This window comes from Gracilinanus agilis, chromosome X (genome assembly GCF_016433145.1).
Source record: "Gracilinanus agilis isolate LMUSP501 chromosome X, AgileGrace, whole genome shotgun sequence".
In the NCBI taxonomy this organism is placed as follows: domain Eukaryota; kingdom Metazoa; phylum Chordata; class Mammalia; order Didelphimorphia; family Didelphidae; genus Gracilinanus; species Gracilinanus agilis.
Genome location: NC_058136.1, coordinates 35294081 through 35313631, shown reverse-complemented (window position 1 = coordinate 35313631; position 19551 = coordinate 35294081). Strand labels below are relative to the sequence as shown.

General features: G+C 46.7%; 1 protein-coding gene across 2 annotated transcripts in view; it reads left to right on the top strand.

Moving 5' to 3' along the window:
• ZDHHC15 (zinc finger DHHC-type palmitoyltransferase 15) overlaps nucleotides 1-19551 on the top strand; it is a 64237-nt gene that overhangs the window by 29126 nt on the left and 15560 nt on the right. The window contains exons 6-11 of one of the 2 annotated variants that reach the window (XM_044682611.1): nucleotides 309-341; nucleotides 1082-1202; nucleotides 8424-8556; nucleotides 10751-10877; nucleotides 13290-13393; nucleotides 16128-16243. In XM_044682611.1, coding sequence (XP_044538546.1) covers nucleotides 309-341; nucleotides 1082-1202; nucleotides 8424-8556; nucleotides 10751-10877; nucleotides 13290-13393; nucleotides 16128-16243 — 634 coding nt within the window. Of the gene's footprint in view, nucleotides 1-308; nucleotides 342-1081; nucleotides 1203-8423; nucleotides 8557-10750; nucleotides 10878-13289; nucleotides 13394-16127; nucleotides 16244-19551 lie in introns of those variants that run through there. The other variant, XM_044682612.1, reaches the window with a different exon arrangement.

Here is a 19551-nt window from a genome sequence, read left to right as displayed (position 1 = left end):
TGAATATGTTGGGAAGCCTTGATTTTGGCAGTGCAGGAAGCTCCTTCTTTAGGAACTCCTTCCACCAGCATAGCTATGCCAATGACTTAGCAGAAAAGTCTTGAGGAGTTGCCGGAGGCAGAGAGGTGACGTGATTTTCCCTCTGTCACACAGTCATTAAGCGTTAGAGGTTTGAGAATTGAACCAAGGTCTTCTTGACTCCAAGGCCAGCATTCATTCTGTTCTCCACAGATGATGATGATAACAGTTGATGTTTTCCCAATTAGCATGTTCTTACTCTGTCCTGTTGTATTTTGTCTCTTTTGTAGGTGTGTCTTGAAGATGGACCATCACTGTCCTTGGTACGGCCTTCTTTATTGCCTTCTTACCTCTAAAGGATCCAAGTTGCTTCTCTATCCATTCTTCTCTAGCTCGTTTGCTTCTGTCTCTGTATTCACTTGTTCTTTTGGGGACTCAGCCCAATTCAAAGCCAGAATAAATAATTGTACTTCTGCCCATGCATTCCTAAAGCCCTACAGAGCAGATCGATTCCTTCCTGTTCACTGCCTTTAACAAGTGGCCACATGGTTAACATGAGTCCAATTCTCTTCCACATTTCAAATCTGTTTCTAACCGCCCCAAAGGGTGGAGTCCTCTGGCCCAGTATTGTTCATTTCGTATGCCCTCTTCTCAGTCTGGTTTGGCAGACATAGTGTGTGTGTGTGGGGGGGGGGGGGAATCAAATTGGATTATCTCACCACGGGCTAGAACAAGGCCGCCCCTACCCCCAAGCTCTGCACAGCTGCCTGGGCCGCCATAGTGGATTCATAGCCCCAGATTTCCTTGGGTGTGTCTGGAACCAGCCCAGAGCTGGTAGGCAGGGCATGAATTTCTGGGGCTGCAGATAGAGACAGAAATGAGTATGAAACCTGAACTTGGTTTTTTTTTCCTGGTAATTCTATAGAGGACCTTCCAGCTCTGCAGGACTCCCACATGTCCCATAATGAAGCAGCGGGGGGAGACATGCTTCCCTTGTTTAGTCTGTTTCTGTAGCCACATGTTCTCAGCATGCTCCAATTCAAAATTCATTTGTGTTTTTTAGGGTGAATAACTGCATTGGATTTTCCAACTACAAATTCTTCCTTCAGTTCTTGGCCTACTCAGTTCTCTACTGTCTCTACATTGCCGCCACTGTCTTCCAGTATTTCATCAAATATTGGGTGGTAAGTGTAAGAATCCTGAAGGGTCTCTTCCCTCATTCACACACCCATCGCTGCCTACAAAGTTTATTTACACCCACCTCATTTAGAAAGTTAACACTTTATTTCGAAGGGAAATGGATTTCTGTAGAAAGGCTCAGTTTCAAGAAATAAAGGATAGGAACTGGACCTGGGATAAAGAGAACTCCCCGATGAGGAATGTAGGCCGTCACCTTCTCCTCAGCCTAGTCTTTAAAGAGCTGCCTAGAGCCCTAAGAGGTACCTGACACAGCTTAGATGAGCTGAGGCAAAGGGAAGTGAACAGAGCCGGGAGATCAGTGTATACAATGACAGCAGTAGCATCCAGTGAATGACTGTGAAGGGCTCGGCTGTTCTCAGCAATACGACGGTCCAAAACAATTCCAAAGGATCCGTGATGGAAAACTGCTGCCCACCTCCGGAGCGAGAACTGACAAGAACTCTGAGGGCAGATTGAAAGAGACCTTTTCACTTTCTTTATGTTTCTTGCTTTTTAGAAATTTTCTTTTGCAACATGGCTAATATGGAAATAAGTTTTGCATGACTTCCACACATCTAGTTGCTATCATCTTACTTGTCTTCTCAATGGTTAGGAGAAGGGTGGGAGGAAGAGAGAATTTGGAGCTCAAAACATTTTTAAATGAAAGTTAAAAGAAGTGACTTGGGGCAGCTAGATAGTTCAGTGGATAGAGAGCTGGGTGGGGAATTGGAAGGACCTGTGTTCTAGTCTGGCCTCAGACACTTCCCAGCTGTTTGACCCTGGACAAGTCACTTGACCCCCATTGCCTAGCCCTTACCACTCTTCTGCCTTGGAGCCAATACACAGTATTGATTCTAAGATGGAAGGGAAGTGGTTAAAAAGAAAGGCCTACCGTTACAGAATAGGGAATATGAAAAAAAAATGGAACTCAGTTTTACAGTCAAGTTTTCTATAGAAAGGGCTGGCTAGCGGATGTCAGGCCCATTCCCTCTTTGCCCAAGAGTTGTGGCATTCTTGTTTGGCATGACCACACACTGAAATCCCCAGAGCTGATGGACCTATGGTTGAGAGGGTGCCAGAACTGAGCGGGAGGCCAAGAGGCCCACCATCTTGCTGCTTCTGGCAGTGCTGCTCTCTTTGTGCCTAGCCTTAAGGACATCACTTCCTCGCTCCATAGAGAGAGGCCTGCTGGGCTTCCATAATTCACCATGATGCTGCCAACATCCAGTGGAAGGATGCATGGGCCAGCACTTGATAGCATTAGAATGCACTCATCAAGTCTACATCACTTTCTTTCCTAAGCTTTTACTTGTGTGACCAGGCCTGATGGTAATGGAATAATAACAGGAAGGGCAATGTGGTGTAGGGACAAGAGCTATGAACAAGGAGTCATCTCACTTTCCTGCCCTGAGCCTCAGTATGCTCATCTGTGAAACAGGGATATTACCTACTTCACATGATTATTTGATGAGAAGCTCTTGTTATTAACAGTAACAGTACTGGAGAAATAGTAGTCTAGGCCAGTGATGGGCAGACTTTTGAAAGAGGGGGCCAAAGGAAAGGAAATGTTCCTCTGTCAGTCTGTTTCTAAGGCAACTCTTTCGAAGTTTCATTGTACTGTATCCTACTCATTGTATTTGTCAGATTAGGAATAATGTCATGAGGCTGGATAGAACATTTCAGGGGGCCGCATCTGGCCCACCAGCTGTAGTTTGCCTATCACTGGTCTAGGCAATAGTTCTGCCACTTTCTACCTTCACAACCTTAGGCAAGTCACTTGCCCTATCTGGGCCTCAGTTTCCCATTTGTAAAATGAGAACATTGGACTAGATTAAGGGCTGGCAGGCTACGCCCTGCCGGCCAGATTCAGCCCACTTCTTGTTTTAGCATGGCCAGCAAGCTAAAAATGGTTTTTCCATTTTAAAATAAAGTTCCATACCAAAAAAAGGCAGAGGATTTGGCCTGATAGGCCTCAGTTTGCTGACCCCTAGACCTTTCAATCCCCATGTTTCTCCAGGTTCACATTTTATCCTGCTTTAGGGTTTACCAAGCACTTTCCTTGCCATGCCCCTGTGAGGTAGGCAGTCCACATCTGTTGTTCATCCCCATTGTACAGAGAGGGAAATCAAGGCTTGGAGAGAGGCCTGCCTTATCCATAATCACTACAGGCCAAGAAATAGCTGAGCCAAGCCTTAACGACAGATTGGTGGAGCCCACCCAATGCTGGGTTCTCCGCCATTTGGAGACCCCAAAGAAATGCCTCCCTCTGGACTCCTGTGATAGTTATATCCAGCATCATCAGCTCCTACTCTGTTGGCTGCCCCTGCGGAGCCCCTAGTAGCAGAGCCCAGAGATGTGGCCAGAGCGCCCAGTCCCTACTATTTGAGATTTTCCTTTTTCTGGACCAAGAGTCTTTATTTTGTGACAAGGATCTCAGGCCCAAAGCTCCTCTAGAAAGGGTGACGGCAATGGATCCTGGAACCAAAATATGGGTCCTACTCGTGCAGAGAACAAAGGTGCTGCCAGGGCTTTGCATTGTTGAGAATATTTAAATTCTTAATTAGGAAATTGTAGGAAGAACCAGGTCTATGCCCTCCTCTGGATGCCTCGTTGCCAAGTCACACCTCCAACCTCAGCCCCTGAGTCAGATCAAGAATCCAGCCAGTTGCAGGGCTGCTGTAGCAGGTAGAGAAATTATGACTTCTGGGGGTTGATGAAGAACATAAGCAGAAGGGAAGTTTTACCATGGAACCCACTGGTAACTGTACGCTACTTCTGTCCCTCTGTGCTGGGGCATCTTAGCAGGGAGGCTCCAGCTTCCCTTTGGGCCTTTCCCCCAAAACGGAAATCCCTATCTGCTGCTCCATCTTCTATTACACATTTGGCATTCAGGCCACATACCATGCCTCTAACTTCAGAGAATCCCTGGGTGGCCTAAAAGCTCCCTCCTCTGATCAGGAAGGAAAAAGCCAGCCTTTGCAGTCTGCTCCAGACCTGGCTTCGTCCTCTGAATGGCAGAGATCCTATGGGAGGCCCAGCCTTCTTTCCTCCAGAGCTCCCTCACCCAGTTGAAGTTGTGGCCGAATATTGTCTCTCACCTGCCGTCTGAGGCCCCCACTTTGAGTGATGGGATTTGGAACAGCTCTTAGGAAAGGAGCTCTGGCCTGCAGGAGCAATATTCCAGATCCAGGCCCTCTGGCCTCTTCGTTGGAAGTCTAAAACCGAGTAGCTCCCAGCTGGCTAATTTCAGCTGAAGAACCCAGTCCTAGTGATGAAAGCTGGAGAGAATCTGGTTTGTCTCCAGTCCCCTCCGCCATCCTGAGCTTCGGGATGTTTTTCCAAGCCTCCATTCCCTCTGCCCTTTGGTTCAGCAGAAGGCCTCCATCACCTTGCTTTAAGTTTCAAGTTTCCTCATTTCCAGGATAGGGCAGACCTCCTAGAAGGCCAGGCCTAGCCCTCTGCTGCAAGAATCTAGTTCTGTTTGAACCATCCATATAGAATAGAATCTGACTCCATTTCTCTTCACTAGCTTCAACATGGCACAGTGAACGGTGCTGGTTTGGAAGTCAGAGAACCTGGGTGCGAATAGTACTGCCCGCGTGACCTTGGGCAAATCATTTGCCCTCTCTGGGCATTAGTTCTTCATCTGTAAAATTAGATGATTGAACAAGATGACCTCTGTGGTTTCTTCTAGCTCTAAACACATGCTCCAGAAACAGGACACCGCAGTTTCTCCAAGTGGATGTGATGCACCAAACCAGAAGACACAATACATAAAGACAGCATAGTCCAATGACCAAACAGCCAGTCCTGGGTTCAAAATCCACCTCAGAAACTTCATAGCTGTGTGACCCTGGGCATGTCACTTAAACTCCCTAGGCATCAAATGTAAAATGAAGAGGTTAATTAGACTCGATAGACCCTTCCAAATGTCTGATCTTATGACTAGATCATTTTAGAGGCAGGACCCAGAAGGGGAATTCATCTTTGCTTTCTGTAAGGATCCAAGAACCTTTCATTGACTTCATAGGTTCTGTGCAAAAAGAATATTAACTTCAGGCCATCCAAGGAGCACCTAGCAAGGGGAGTTCAGTAATCATCCAACAGAAACACCCTAGTCTTCCTCTTGCTTTCAGAGGATCTGACTCTGTCATTCTCTGGCCTTACACACCTTGCAAATAAGTGTGATGTCCTACGGCCAAGGTTCACCATTACCCAGCTCCTCAGGAGAGAAAGAACAGCACCCTGGCTGGCCTGCTAGAAGTTCCTACAAGCCTTCCTTTCTCCTTCCAGCCTGACCTGGAAGCAGGCTCACATACTGAGCTCTAGCTAATCTCGCCTCACAAGGTACTTTTCCACCCTAATCTTAGACCTCATAAAAGACATTAGAGATTGACTTCATTCAGCACCCCCTCTGAGAGAGGGAGTGGTGACTTTCCCAAGGTCACATAGCCCAGCAGGAATTTGAACCCAAGTTTTCCCAACTCTAGGCCCAGTGTTCTTGGCAGGCCACCACACACCTGCTCATTAAATGCCTTTCTGGAGGAGTTCAGCTCTCCAAAACCATGTTCCCATCCGAGGGGAAAGAAATAAGTACCAGCCATTGGCTACTGGCTCCCTCCTTGGGTGAAAAGCATTCTTCTGGTTCTTCTCATTGTGCACCTGGCGTACCTTAGTGCTTTGCCGCCACGCTTGTTCTGAGGTAGGACTGGAGGAAGACTGCCAGATGTCTAACTGGAGGACAGAGCAGGAGACAGCCCGGCTCCCATTAGGCTATAGCCACCCACTTCTGGCTTTGTACTGTCCAAAGGCAGCTACCTCATACACCAACTCATTCCACATTAGCTATAAAGAGCGAAAGGATGATACCTATAGTGGCTTTTCAATTGAAGACCATCACTGATGAGAAGACACATTCTGAGTTCGTTGTGTGTTCTCATAAGTATAGAGCACAGGGCAGTTCCATTCTTAAAGCTGGAAGAGATCTTCATATTCATGTCAAAGGTCATTCATTTAGAGTTGAAAGGGATCTAAAAGGGCATCACAGCCAACCTCCTCATTTTATAGAAGAAGAAACTGAGGTCCAGAGGAGTAGATTGACTTGTCCAAAGCCACACAGGTAGTAAGTAACAGTTTTTGAGGCAGAATTTAGGCCCTCTGACTTCAAGTCTGGTCCTGTCCCATCTCTTATCAGAGGAGGAAGCTGAAGCTCAAAAGAAAATGACTTTCCCAGGGTCACACAGTGAGCAAGGCCATCCTGGTGTCCAGATTCAAAGCCAGCTCTTCCCATTTCTAGGAAGTGAATTGCCCAAGGTCTCATAGCTGGTCAATAGCAGAGATGAGACTAGAAGCCATTTCTGCACCACTTATTAAAATTTAGAGACCAGCGTTGGCCAAAAGGAGATCCATGTTTAAAGAACTCAGGAAGAGTCTGCCCTCAAGAAACAGAGATGGATGGAATGGGTCCCCTTGTTTCAGGGAATTTCCAGGGTCCACAGACATTCCTTTATTTAACTGGAAAATGTATCTTCATTGCCCATACTACCTCCACCTGAAGCCAGGACCCACCTTACCATGTATAGGTCGAAAAAATAAGGAGTAGGAATGTCACATAGATGACAGGTATAGTGTTGAGAGAAAGAGAACGAGTTGAAGAAACACTTTCATTTGAAGAAAGGAAGTTCTCTGCCAACAGGCACTCCCGCATACCTTCCACAAGGGCTCGTTGCTCCTCTTGCATCTGTCAAGTCTTTCAGACCGAAAGATTCCTCACCTGCAGCCAACCTGGTGAAGCCTCTCTGAACTTAGCTAGGCCTGTCTTCAAATGTTGGCCACATAGGCCTTTTAAGCTGGGTGGGATTTGGCAGAACTTGAATTCTGCCCATAACCTTTGGAGAGGTCATTTACCCTGAAACTGAAGGAGAAAAAAGGGATGTCTTCTCAATTTTTCATACATAGGAGTAAATTATGAAGTCATATTCAGTGCTGTAGACACTTATTAAGTGCCTACTGTTTGCGAGGCTCTTTCTCAGCAAGACTTTAGGTGGCCCTTGAGCCGAGCCCTAAAAAGAGATAGACATCACAAGAGAGGTGAAGGGGGACAGCCTTCCTGGAAAAGGAGGAATATTAGCAGAGCCAAGGCCCAGAATGGATGGCCAATTTAATGGGGGCATAGATCGCATAAAGAAGAAGAACACGAAATCTCACATTTGTTTTGCTTGACTATGCATGTTTGTGGCAAGGGTTTTGTTTTCCTTTTTCCTCCATGGAGACAAGGTGGAAGGGAAAGAAAATGAATTTTTATTCATTGAAAAATCTGATAAAAGATTTAAAAAGCTCATTCAGAAGCAAATTAGGAAGGACTCTCAATACCAAACTCTTTAGGAGTATCAACTTTGACAGCTGAGGCAAGGTGGCCCCAAAGTAAAGAGGAGACAGAAAGGGGGCAGAGGTGAGGGTGGCTCCTTCATTGTGAATCTGGTCATTAGAAGGATGGCAACGCCCTCAATAGAAAAGGAAAGTCTGGAGGATTTCAAGGGACACATGAAGTTGGGATGCTTATGGGACAACTAAATGAAGTTGTCCAGCAGGCAGTCAGGTATGTGGGGCTGGAGATCAGGAGAGAGGTTAGGGCTGGAATCATCTGCATAGAGATGATCATTGAACCCATGGGAGCTGAGCTGATGAGATCACCAAGAGAGAGAACTTCTTATCTAGAACATACAGAAGTAACCATGCTACCGAATGGAAGGCAGTGCTTATAAGAGATGGAAACCAAATGCTTCAGGATTTGGGGAAAGAAGGATCATTAATGACTGGGGTGAGGGAATATTAGGGAAAGCTTTGGAGAGTCAGTGAGAGAGACTTCCTTCCTAACTGACATTGAACCATTCATGCTGAATAGTGATATGGCTTCCCCCTCCTCAGAGTCCTTCATGAAAAGGCCAGCTGACCATTTGTCAGGTCTCTTATGGTGGGAGTTACTGTGGGGTTTGAATTGAACCCGATGGCCATGGAGGTCCCTTCTAGTGCTCCACATCTGTGATTCTGTGATCTCCCGTGGGCTTTGGAGGGGGAAGGACATTAACAGAGATGACAGAAGGGGGTCGGAGGGAGGATGCTGGTTTCAGGCATAGGGGCAACAGTGTGAACAAGTCCCAGGGAAGACCGAGGCTGAGTTTTGCCAGTTTCATCTCTTTCTCTTTTCCTGTGCGTTTTGCTCCCAGGGTGACCTGCCCAATACCCGCTCCAAGTTCCACGTCCTCTTCCTCCTCTTTGTGGCTTGCATGTTTTTCGTCAGCCTGATGATTCTCTTTGGCTACCATTGCTGGCTTCTGAGCAGAAACAAGACGACCTTGGGTAAGCTTGGACAGTCAGGGAGAGTAGTGGCATCACCACTCAGATTAGAGTATTCCAGTAGCCCACTGGGCTCTCCAGGGAACCAGAGATGATGTTGCCAGTTAGTTGCTGTCTCATCATTCTGCTTTGCAGCTGAGCCAGACTAAAGACAGCTTTAAGTGAATGAAAACCTGCTTGCAAATGGCCCTGACTTGAAAGGTTGCTGTTTATAGCTCATATAGGGTAACAGCACCCGTGAGTTCCCATCAGAGTTACAACTGACTGGGGCATGCACCCCCCGTGGGCAGAGGAAGAAAGGGACACAAGAGGAAGCCAGGCAGAAGACCTGATAGAAGAATGAGCCTCCATTATGAGCATTTCAAAGAGGGGGGAAGAAAGAATCAGAGAAGCAATGCAATACATGTTTTAGCAGAATTTCTAGGCTAGAGACACTGAGGAAATGGGAAAATGTACAAGATCTGGCCCCACCCTCAGGCAGTTTACAGTCAGGTTGCAGAGGCAGAATGTGATCCATAAAAAGCTAAAATAGTTGAATGGTTCGGGACGTGTGATGTCATAACAAAGTAGCCCCTGGGCCATTGCCACGTGAAGATTCCAGAAGAGATGAGGATGAGGGGGTCCCACAAGGGCCCTATCTGGAGCTGCATCTTGCCCCATGGAGTACAATTGAGAGAGGGCGAAGGGAGTCGGGAGGGAGGGGAGGACAGTGAGCGAGTCCTTTTGTCTAGAACCAAGGGTTTGGGAAGTTGAGTGACAACTAGAGAGAGAGCTTATAAAGGAGGGTGGGGGCTAGATTATAGAAGAAACTGAATGGCAAGGGTTTAGACTTGATTCTTTAGGCAGTTGGGGAGCACTTAAATGGAGCGAGGAACAGACATATCCCAAGCTGGGTTTTACTAAGCTTAGTCTGGGGATGAGTGCAGGACAGGTGGAAGGAGGACAGAAACCAGCCAGGCCTTGTGTTGGTGAGAACCTAACCTGGGCCTTTGGCGGTGTAAATGGAAAAGGGAGGGGCAGACGTGAAAGATGGTGCCAAAAAAAAAAGCCAAGAGGATTTGGAGCTGTTTAGACATGATTCGAGAAGAAGAAAGAAAGCGCCCTTTGAGGTTCTGAGCCCACAGTACTAGGAGCATAAGCTAACACTTCATCAGAATTTTATGGCACCTGGAGAGACAACACACATATTCACACAGTTAGCAATACAAAACAGTATCGAAGGATATAAAAATGGCCCAGGGATCAGGGTGGAATGGTAGAAGATTTGCAATCAGAGGATTTGAGTTTAGATCCTAGTTTTGACCTTGGACAAATCACTTTTCCAGCCTGAGCCTCAGTTTCCATCTCTGTAAGACTAAGGGATTGGATTAGAGGATCTCTTAAGTCCTTTCTGGCTGGAACATCCCATAGACCCTTCTCACTTTGCTCATCTTTGATAGACAGTCTGTGCTCTCTCCTTCAAAGTGTGACATTGGGTTTTCTAAGGTCCTTTCCACTTGTGACATTTTGTATTCCCTGGTCCCTCCCAGGCCTGACAGCCTTTGTTCCAAACATCATCCCTTCCTGCAGCTTTTTCAGAAATGAAATCTACATCGTTACCACTTTTTCAAACGTGATTATTCTGCAGCAGCTCTAAAGATAGGCACTGTTTGGCTGTTGCCAGTCGGATGACGAGAAAATGGCCTGAAATGTGTTTTTCCCTCCTTGCTTCTGGCGTGGAGAAGCCTGTTGGGCCCTGGCGGCCTGCTGAGATTTTCATAATAACAATTCCTCCTGTTTCTCAAGCATTTTCCTCCCAATCGCCCTATCTGACAGGTACCGAGAAGGAGAGTGAGGCTATCACATCAGTGAAGTGATTTGTCTGTGCTGCTCACACAGCTAAGAAATATCCAAATCAGGACTTAAACCCACTCCGATCCTGAAGCCCTGCTCTTATCTCGAAACTATCCCATATTTTCTGCTGTGGCGTAGTGACAATGTCCAGAATCGGCTTCAGTCTAATTTTATATGGGGTCAACAGTCTTTCACTGACTCAGAGTAATCAAGGATGTTGGGTCAGCACTATGAGAGCTCATCAGGACGGTGGAATTCCCATGGTCCGTAACATCATAGGTTTTCCAAGTGGCTGGGGGCATCCCCTAACGCGTGGTCCTTTGTTCCTTCCTCTTTGTTCCCCTACTCCCTTAACTCACTCTAGAGGCCTTCTCTGCTCCAGTATTTCTGAATGGCCCGGACAAAAATGGGTTCAACCTTGGCTTCATCAAAAACTTCCAGCAAGTGTTTGGTGAGAACAAGAAGCTGTGGTTACTCCCCATTGGGTCCAGGTAAGTGATCACAGGCCAAGCAAGAGAGATTTCCAGCCCTTGAGACACCATCACATTGCACTCGGCTCCCAGGCGTGATTCCTGCCCTCAGATGTTCTACTTGTTTCTGCAGGAGCAGAGGAGGGTTCAGAGGTCGGTTTGGGCTTCTCCAGACAGAAGTAGTAATCCAAGGAGAGTAGCAGAGTCATGCCTGCTGGGAAAACAGATCAAACTACTGGTCACCAGCTCAGGATCATAGCTTGTCTTCAACTTCCCTATAAGATCCCCAGCCACACTATAAGACAGTGATTCCCAAAGTGGGCGCCGCCACCCTCTGGTGGGTGCTGCAGCGATCCAGGGGGGCGGTGATGGCCACAAGTGCATTTATCTTTCCTATTAATTGCTATTAGAACTAAAAAAATAATAATTTCCAGGGCGCGAAGTAATATTTTTTCTGGAAAGGGGGCAGGAGGCCAGAAAAGTTTGGGAACCACTGCTATAAGACAAGGAGGTAGAACTAGCCAACATGGGGCTTTCAAAGCTCAGTGAAGGCAGATTAGGAAAATGTCTGCATTGGACAAGCCTTCCAAGGTCACCAAGTCTAACCTCTACCTGAAGAAGAGTCCCTTACATAGTGTTTCTTCGATGTGCTCATCCAGCCTTTGCTCAGAGACTTCCAGTGAAAGGAAGATTCCTTCCCTTGGCCCACTCCTCCCACCCAAGAAGGCCCATTCCACTTTGGGACACCTTTGATTGTTATGGAATTGGCCTTCTGAGCCAAAAGCTGCCTCTCTACGGCTCTCCCAGAGCTCCTAGCTCTGCCCTTTGGAGCTGAGCCAGACAAGGCTGCCAATGGTCAGCTCAACAATGTGAGGCCCTTTTCCATATGATAGTTCTTCAGATATTTGAAGATGGCCATCACATACCCCCCGAGTCTTGTCATTTCCAAATTAAAGATCCCCATTTCCCTCTACTGATCCCCATTTGATGGGATCACGAGGTCCTTCACTGTCCTGATTGCCCTCCTCTAGACATTCTCCAGCATCCGCCCTTTCTCAAATGTGGTGCTCCACCTGGGGTTCTGCATCAACCTGCTCCTGGGCCCTACATTGTTCTTCATGCAGTCTAAGAGTATGTTTGCTTTCTTGGCTGCCATATTCAGTTCAATTCAACATACATATATTACACCTGTTCCATGCCAAGCTCTGTGCTAAGTGTGGGGAATACAATGAGAAAACAAAAAAACCCTTTATGTTTTGCATGGCGTCACATGTATAATAAGTATCGGATCACATGTCTTCTCATGGCAAGCAGTACAACACCCCTTCTATCCGTGAAGGGATGAGGAGAGGCTCGAGGAAGGAAAGCAGAAAATTTGGATCTGGATTTTTTTTAAAGTGAATGTTTAAAAGCAATTCCTACCTGCAAGGAGCTTAGATTCCACGAGGGGACCACATTGTGGACACAGATACGTCAGAATGATGTATTTAAAAATAACATAAAGTAATTTCAAAAGGAAGAGAGTGTTAACCCCTGGAGGAATCAGGCAAGGCCACATGTAGAAGAGCAAGAAATACCTGGGATTATTATTGAGTTAGGGCAGCTAGGTGGCACAGTGGATATAGTGCTGGGCCTGGAGTCAGGAAAATTCAACTTTGAATGCAAATCCGGCCTCAGATGTGACCCTGAGCACATCACTTAACCTTGTTTGCCTCAGTTTCCTCATCTGCTAAATGAGCTGGAGAAGGAAATGACAAACAATTCCAGTATCTCTACCAAGAAAACCCCAAAGGATGTCATGAAAAGTCAGACACGGCTAAAAAATGATTGAAACACAAGAATGTTGAACTGTCCACTGACAGTCTTGTCTGGCTTGGCTCCAGAGAGCAGAACTAGGAGCTCTGAAAGTTGCTGTGGAGAGGCAGCTTTTGGCTCAGATCAGTAGGACAGATTTCCTAGCAATCAGAGGTGTCCCAAAGTGGAATGGGCCTCCCTGGGTAGGAAGCCCTCCTTTCGCTGGAAGCTCTGAGTACAAAGGCATAGAGACCAGCAATGAATTACAAATGGCCCATGAGCCAGCTAGAGCATGGGAGATGCCACACAACCAAGCTGCTGTCTCTGCCTATTGGCCTGTCTCAAGAATTCAGAATCAAAGCAGTAAAGGCAATGGGCTATAAATGGGCATTGTCATAAATGTTATTTAGTTGCTGTCTTAAGCAAAAAAGAGCTTTTGGTCCAGAATAACCAACATTGATTCAGCTGGCCCTGGGACATTGAACAGGAAAACCACACTGCAAATACATGCTTCCTGGTCCACCACAATTCCATCTGATAGGCCTAGAGATTCTCCAACCTTTTCCTAAGTTAGCTGTTCCTCCTTTGAAAGAGGCCCATGTCATCTGCTGGTGCTCATGTTCTGCATCTCCCACACAGCCCAGGTGATGGACACTCCTTCCCAATGAGGTCCATGAACGAGTCCCAGAATCCACTACTGGCCAATGAAGAACACTGGGAGGACAACGAGGAAGATGGTCGAGGTAAGTGAGGAAGAAGGGAATTTGCTTGGAGCAGAGCCCTGACCTGCCCCTTTGGCCTGTCTGTGGCCACAGCTGGTCTGGTAGCATTCAGTTTGCCAAGCTTCTGTCCATAAAGGAGCTCATCTGTCCAGCAAAGGAGACTCTACACGTACAGGTTAGTCTACCATTCACAGTCAGCATAGCAGCAAGGGGCCCCAGGAGGCAGCAGTTTGGGAGGTCTTCACCAGCCTTGATGAATTCAGTTCGGATCAATCAGGACCATTAATGAGCAAAGCTTAATGCACTGGTGAGCTGTCTTTCCCAGAGTGTTGAAAGGGAAATTAGGGCAGTAAATCCAACCTGTACCCAGAGGGCTGAAGCTGGGAGACTGGGTGGAAGGTACAAAGAGGTAGAACAATTCCTAATAAGTGGAATGGACTGTCTCTGGAGGTAGTGGCCTCCCTTTGAGATCTTCAGGAGAAGGCTGGCTAACCACTCGGTGAGAATTCTGTAGAGAAGGTTCTAGGCAGCTCTAGGATGGACTCAGTAACACTTCCCCCTATTCTTAAAACCTCCCCCAAAGCCTATAACCCTGTGAGCTTCTGGCCCATCTCTCACCTGCCTTTACTTGCTAGACTTTTTGGAAAAGTAGTCCAGACTCACCGCCTCTCCCCACTCTTCAGTGACCTCCACATCAGCAGATCCAGTGGCTTTTTCTCAAGCTTCATCCTCTTGACCTCTTGGCAGCATTCAACATTACCCTGCTCCACCTTGTGCTACTCTTTCCTCATGCTAGCTTCTTTGATTGCTACACTCTCCCACAGTTCTTCTTTTGTTCCTTCCTCCTCCCAAGTGTCAGCATTTCCCAAGACTGCCCTCAGCTCCCATCTCTTTCTATACTCATTCCTCCGGTGACTCATCTGCTCGCACGGACGATGTCTAAATCTACATCTCCAGGCCTAGCCTCTCTGCGGAGCTCAATAATCATGTTTTCTACATTCCACTGGGCATTAGAGGTCTTCCTTTCTAATCTTTGCCCACTGACTCGATGAAATCATTTCAAGCGGCTTGTAAGATTCAGGTTGGGGAAATAGCTGCTCCTCTCAAAAAGAAGCCTAAGGTGAACTTGTTGACCCGAGATCTGATCATTGCCTAAGCACCTTTCCCATCACTGTTCCAAAAGTCTTCAAGTCTTTGGTCTGGCTTTCCCTAGACACAGGGGATTGAGTGCTGGACTTGGAGTCAGAAAGACATGGGTTCAAATCCCACTTCCAACATGGCAAAGCATCTGTGCCCCAGTTGATCTCTATACCCACCAAGAAATCAGTGGGGAGAGTTGGGAAACCTGAGTTCTCTGTCTCTACATACCTGTGCCACTTTGAACAAAAGTCACCAAGTCTCTCTGGGCCCCAGTTTGTTCATTCATTAAAAGAAGACGGGGCAAGCAGTTTGGACTAGATGGCCTTGAAGGCCCATTTCAGGTTGAGATCTTTCTCTATAACTGTCCAAGAATAGATGCTGAAAAGGCCTTTGACAAAATACAATTCCTATTCCTGTTGAAAACACTAGAAAGCGTAGGAATAGAAGGGTCTTTCTGAAAAATAACAAATAGTATTTACTAAGAGGAAGGATTCCATCTCCTCTGCTTGTGGCTCCTGCAAAACTACTTGTGTTAAGCCACATCATACTGATAGGCAACAGAGTGGAGTACAAAGACCTGGGTTCAGATCCTGATGATATTTCACACAACTTGTATGGCCTTTGGCCTCCCTGGGCCTATCTCCACATCTGTAAAATGGAGAGTGGTGCCTGGTTTATAGTATGTGCTCTAGAAATGCTTTCCAAGTGATTGATTCCAGCAGTAAACCTGTGACCTTAACTGTGATCCTGTTGAAGAATTATTCTAACACGCATAGGAAGCGAAGCACTGCTTTAGTGACCCAGTACCAAACACGGGCTCACGGCAATCAAATATTCAAAATATCTTCCTCCTCTCTCTCCGACCCCATTAGACTTTTCAGGAAAAATTCCCAAATTCAAGTTCATCAACACTGGAAAGGCCCAACGGAGATTCAATTCAGTATTGCCTTTGTTTAGCCAGCAGCAAATGGAAGATGAGCATCGGCTAGGCTTAACCATATGGCTGTGATCCAGTGGGACCCGTAAGAAGGATTTCCTAGTAAAGCATGCTTCAGTGAAGCTGTCATCTCATGGGCACTCTCCCTGCCACTGCATATCACAGTTCTTCTCATCATGGGCCTTCTTGGTCTGGGACAAGCCTTGCCCATTCATCTACACCACAAAGTTCCTGGCCGTGTTTCAGTGAGAACCCTTCCTCCCCCAATGCCAATTGCTGTACATCTCAAACATGTGATCTTAAGGAATTGCCTGAGATTCAGGAAGCTTAACTTGCCCGGGGTCAAACGGCTTGAAAGTGTTAGAAGTAGTATTTGAATTCAAGTCTTTCTGACTGCAAGTCCAGCATTCAATCCCCTATGTCTCATTTCCTCTCTCCCCTTCCCCTGAGTCTTTGCATATCTCCTAGCTATCAATCCCCGGCTCAGGCCGCCCACCTGTGGCCTCTTGTTCCCGTTACGTGACCATCATCCTTGATCTCTTCTGGTCTACTTCTTGCATGTGTCTTCACCACACATCTGTCCATTTTGGAGTTACAGGCTGATCTACCAGTCCAGCAAGAGTTCCTCGGTTTGGGACTGTAATGAGAATGAGGAAGAGAATCAAAATTTCATTCCAGGTCCTGAAGTTCTTTCAAGGTTTGGGGAAAGGAACTATTCAGCACACTCACTGCAAGCACTGAATTCTTTAATGGAGATATTAAAGAGAGGATATGCAAATGCCCGGATCCCATGAACCAGGTAACTAACCCCGGGCCCTAGGATGCCTGCCTCTAGGACATCCAGCAATCTCATCCCACCTGATAGGGTAGATTCTGGGCCTTCAGGGCCCAAGGTTGGAATGAGACGACTCACTCAATCTCCCGGTGCTGCTAAGGCAGCACCAGCTGCTCCCATTCTCTTGGTGCACCAATCAGTGGTTGGCCGATCTGCCAGGAGCCTCTGGAATCACTGTGGTAAGCCTCTTCCCTGCCAAGGCCATTAAGCAGGTGTAAACTCCCAAGTCATAAGCTCAGAGATCCAGGGCTAGAAGGTCCCTCAGGGGCCATCTTGTCCCACTCCTTCTTAGAGGAGGAAACCAAGGCCCAGGAACATGAAGGGACTTACCCAAGGTCACAGAGCGAATCGACATCAGAGGCAGGAAGCCAGCGCCCTTTCCGCTTCTTCGCCATGGCCTCCTTTCCCCTTGTGATCTAAGCAGCCAGAGAGACTCATGCATGAAGCTGTGGGCTTTTCTAGTGCTGGATAATTGGAGATATATATATGAACATAATAGAACATAGGGTACATCTACCCAACAAGACATATGACAATAAAACATCATCTCTACATAACAGGATATAATAGAATATGGAAATCAGCTGTTACTAGATAAGAGGATGTGCGAGAAAAGCCACTCTGCTGTACATCATCCCAAACAAAGATTCCCCGATCACTTCTTGAGCAAGCCCAAGGGCTATTAAGTCCCTCATTACACGTGACTTCACTCTAACAAGATAGTGTCCAGACCTTGTTATACAGTACAGACAAGCATGCAAAGTCAGTGCCCATGAACGTGATCAGCTTTCAGCATCCTAGGCTCCTGGTCTGACCTCAGTTCACCAACTCTGATGAGCAGAACAAGGAAGACATTAAAGGATCATGATAGAAAAATAAATGAGCTTCCTTCCGCTGGCCCCAGCTGGGGAGACAGAAAGATGGCCTTTCATTTGCTTGGGGAAATTTGTAGAATGCTTCAGGAGGAATTCTTTTTCTCATCTAGTGAAATCTCTGTAAATTCAAATCAAAACTTTCGGCCTCAGTTTCTTCATCTGTAAAATGAAAGATTAGCCCTTGTAGCTCAACTTCTCCAAGCCTGTGATTGCCAACAGAGCTTTCTCATAGTAAGGATATGAGGAGAGACTGTGGGACAGTGGAAAGAATGAAAGATTTGGAGTCAGAAGGCTTGAATTCAAATGCTACTTCTGCCCCATCCTACATGTGTCACTTTGAGCAAGTCCCTCCACCTTCCCGGGGCCCCAGTTGTTCATCTCTAAAATGGACTAGACAGTCTTGAAGGCCCATCGCAGCTCTAGATCTCAATTCTCTACTGCCAAGGCTCAGAGGATTCTATCCTCTGGTTAGGGCTCCTGGATGTATCATCCTGAAGGACAGTGCAGGTTGGTGAGAAGAGCACTGGATTGGAAGGCAGAAGCCTTGGGTTGGAATCTCGGCCCATCCACATTCTACCTGTGGGAATTGGAGCACGTCGTTTCCCTCTTATCTTTCTGTGATTCTTCACCCTCTCCCTTCCCCTTGAATTGAGAAGCTGGATTGGGTAAGCCCCAGAACCCTTAAGTGTATCTGCCAGTGCTAGAGATGGAAAGGATGAGGGTTCCATGCCAGGAGAAATGAACAACCAAGTTGCATGGCTTACAAATGAACTATTCTGGGCACTCTGGCCCAAACAAAACAACCTAGGGCAGAATGACCAAAGGGCTAGTGGCCTCAAAATGAGGAAGCCTTGCATTCAAGGCCCATCTCTGACATATCTTGGCTTTTTGGTTTAACCTCTTGGGGCTTTGGGCAGCTCTTAAGTTGCAGAGAAGGAGATGATCTGCATTGGTCAAGAAGAGTGTCGACAAGTACAAAAGTGACCATCCCTGACCTCAAGGAGCTTACTAATATATAGAATGTATAAGAAGGGAATACCTCATGATTTAGGATATAAAGAATCAATACAGAATGATTTCAGAGTGGCGGACTGTGACAACTAAGTGAATCAGAAAGAGTTTCTGGAAGGAAGATGTAGGTGCTAGAGCTGAGCTTTGAAGGGAGCTAGGGGTTCCAAGAGATAGAGTTAAGGAGGGAGAGCATTTTATGCAAGAGGTACGGCCTGTGCAAAGGCATGGAGGTGGGAGATAGAATTCCAAGGTTGGAGAACATCAACGAGGTCAGTTTGGCTGGAAGATAATGTGCATAAAGGAGAAATGATGTGCAGGCAGCCTGAAAAGGCAAGCGAGAGCCAGATTGTAAAAGTCTTTAAATGCCCAATAGAAGAGTTTGTATTTCATCTAGTGATGAAATCATCATAAGTGATGGGGAGCCACTGAAGTTCCTTGACCAAAGGAGTGTCCTGATCAGATCTGTGCTTTAGGATTATCTCCTTGGCAGTTCAGTGGAGGAGAAATTAGAGAAAAGTAAGAGTGGATGAAGAAAAACCAATTTAAATAGGCAACAGTCCAGGCAAAAGATGGTAAGTTGTCTCATGAGTAGAAAGAGAAATAGATTAGAGAGATGCTCAGGAGATGGATTCAACAAGATTTGGTAACTTAATGGCTACAGGGATGAGTCTAAGTGAAAAACTGAAGATGGCCCCCAGGTCACAAACTTGGGTGCCTGGAAGAATGGTGGTGCCCTCGACAGAAAAGGGGAAGTTAGCAGGAAAGGTGGCTGGAGGAGGGAAGTAATGACTTTTGTTTCGTATATAATGATGTTTCTGGCCATCCAAGCAGAGATGTCTAGCAGGCGGTTGGAGATGAGGGCTAGATATGTCGATTTGGGAGTCATCTGTATAGAGATGAAAGTCGAATTTGTTGGCACTAATTAAATCACCGAGGGACTCTAGATAGGGATCCCATTTCAAGGTTAAGCACAATCAGTGCTGTAGGCATTCAGAAGAGAGAGAGGTCAATAGAGGTTGGGCTATGGGGGCAGCTAGGTAGCTCAGTGGATTGAGAGCCAGGCCTAGAGAGCAGAGGTCCTGAATTCAAATGTTGCCTCAGACACTTCCTAGCTGGGTGACCCTGGGCAAGTCACTTCACCCCCATTGCCTAGCCCTTACCATTCTGCTACCTTGGAACTGATACACAGTATTGATTCTAAGACAAAAGGTGAGGGTTTAAAAATATTTTTTTAATAGAGGTTGGTCTGGAGTCATCAGGGAAGCTTCCCAGAGGAAGCGGGCCTTCAAAGGTGGACAGGATTCAGATTGGCCAAAAGGAGGCACTATTATTCTGAGAGGCAAGGATTGCATTAGTCAGACCCCCAGGATAGGAACACACA